Source organism: Penaeus monodon, chromosome 15 (assembly GCF_015228065.2).
Source record: "Penaeus monodon isolate SGIC_2016 chromosome 15, NSTDA_Pmon_1, whole genome shotgun sequence".
Taxonomy (NCBI): domain Eukaryota; kingdom Metazoa; phylum Arthropoda; class Malacostraca; order Decapoda; family Penaeidae; genus Penaeus; species Penaeus monodon.
Window position 1 is genome coordinate 39,109,110 of NC_051400.1, and position 2,349 is coordinate 39,111,458.

The 2,349-nt window shown below is 35.3% G+C and overlaps 1 protein-coding gene across 1 annotated transcript in view; it reads right to left on the bottom strand.

Annotated features, from left to right (window-relative positions):
- The window catches only part of LOC119582031 (spectrin beta chain, non-erythrocytic 2-like), a gene marked incomplete at its 5' end in the record, with an annotated part of 75,134 nt that overhangs the window by 30,220 nt on the left and 42,565 nt on the right, over positions 1 to 2,349 (bottom strand). Inside the window, 4 exon segments of the mRNA XM_037930241.1 lie at positions 957 to 1,102; positions 1,310 to 1,489; positions 1,664 to 1,780; positions 2,009 to 2,227. Of these exon segments, the coding sequence (XP_037786169.1) occupies positions 957 to 1,102; positions 1,310 to 1,489; positions 1,664 to 1,780; positions 2,009 to 2,227 (662 nt within the window).

A 2,349-nucleotide genomic window follows, 5' to 3' on the forward strand; every position in this document is an offset into this window, starting at 1 on the left:
CATTTTCATAACAGTTCACAAGAACCAAACCGAATCCAATACTTAAAAGACATACTTTGTACTATCTAGATTATTTTTCTCAACTTCATATACAAGTACAAATGCTCTTCGGATTAATACTACATTTATGACTTATTGAGTGAGATGGCAATCAATGCTGTGATATGATCATGGAAATCATTCTTAATAAATTGTTATATAAGCTGGTACACGATGAATACATTAAATTATCATTCTATCATAAAAATTACTCATTTTATTTTTCATGCCCTGATATGCATGAATTCTGATTGCTAAAACTTAATGATTAGTAATACCTCTTAATATTTTTAATTGGATCATGTCACAGGCTAATTAACTGCCCACATAAAAAGGTTCTCATATATATAAAGTTACACAAAACAAAGTATTAAATATAAATGATTAGCACAAATAATAGTTAAATTACTGGATTCATGCAACATGCATGACTGTGAAGGTAATCTGAATAAGTGAGATTATACTATAGAAATGTGAAGCAAAATAAAATTTCCATGCAAAATCATGCACAATATTAGAAGACTTATATGTGCATGTCATTATTTGTGTGCTACATTGTGAAATCAATACATATACATATATGGACCACCTACTTTACTTACCAAGTGGATGCTTCTCCACATGCTATACCACATAACATTATCCCAATGCACAGCCTTATCCATTCAAACCACCCTCACACTGAATCTAGTTCATTTCACTTTAATACAAAAAAATAAAGGCTTAAAGAAATGTATTCCAGGAAATGCACTACTGTAAAATAAAAGTATAAGAGACATTTTGCATTTCAACATGCAGTAACAAAGTTAACCTCTGAACAACTAGAAGATCCTTATTCATTCAATACACATCATGCAAAACATGAACCAAATCCATGAACCGGGCCACATAAAATACTTTTTGAAAAATGTATCTACCTGAGTTGCTCTTGCTTGCGTTCAATCTCCGCAGCATAAGGACTTTCATTTGCAATAAGTTTCTTGGCAAGTTCTTCGCACTGGTTGAAACGCTCAGAGCCAGCTTCAACACGGTGCTTGAAATCATCAAACTTTGCTTGCAGAAGCTGTTGGAGAAAATTTTTAAATGGAAACTTCAATTAAGTGAAGACAGATTCTGAAAACTGACATGATTTATAATAATCTGATGCAATATCTCCTGCAAAAATATTTAAAACAACGACTTAACAATTACTGTACATGGATTAACATTCATTGAAATTTTAATAAATTCAGTACCTATCCCTTCAGCTTTCTGGTTCTAATTCACATACCAATAGATGTTCATAATCCTGTCCAAAGTCCTCTGATGTTGCTGTCTGCATTTGCTCTGCAATCCACTTCTCCAAGTCCTCAGCTTCACGGAAATATTCATGACGATACATAGATTCCATGAGCTTTTGTCTGAGGTGAGCTGACAGCTTCTGCAGGTCTCTCAATTCTTGGTTTAGCATCTGACAAAATAATAAAACCATGGATAATAGATAATCAATGGAAACATCAGGTATTTGTTCCCCCAACCTTGAAGTCCTTGGTGCATTTATCCCAAGTTACTAATTTATACTAAGTTTATGCAATTAACCCAAGAAACAAAGGTTAACCACACAGTTCTAAGTCCATTGTATTACCTGTTGTCTGTCCTTGATCAGCTTGGACTCTGGGTGACTGGATTTTATCATCTGGTCAGCCACTGTGCCCATCTCCTTCACTATTCCACTGTAGGTATCAATTTCCAGCTCCAGGCCCTGGGAATGATAAATAACAGGAATAAAGGACATGGCACTTGTTGAACTGTTAATAAATATCCCTAAATAAATAAATAATCCATCTAGTGTATTCAGAATACAAAGAAATTGAAAATTGAGAAATGAGCACATATATACCATTTATACACATCCAGAATGTTTAGCAGAATGTTTAGAAACTCAAATTAGTCCCACATATATCACCCATCCCTCTTGAAATCCACTTACCTTGTGTTTTGCAAGGAGCTTGCGAGCCACGTCCTCATCCTTGCCATAGTCTTTGGTCTGGAGGATGTTGCGCTTCTCATTCATCCATGTCTCAATCTCTCCCACCTCAAAGAAGTACTGCTGTGCCTTGTGGTTTAGCTCCAGCTTCCTCTGGCGCTCACTGGCTTCAGCAAGTAAGTCATCCCAAGCTTCCTGAAGCTCAGCACACCTTTTATTGATCTGTATTTTTTTAAGGGGGGGGGGGGGAGAAAATTGATCTTAAGTAGAAATGAAATGCTTACTATAAAATGCATGGCAAAGAAATTACATGAATGTGCAGAAATTGTAAGAATGCTGCCAAA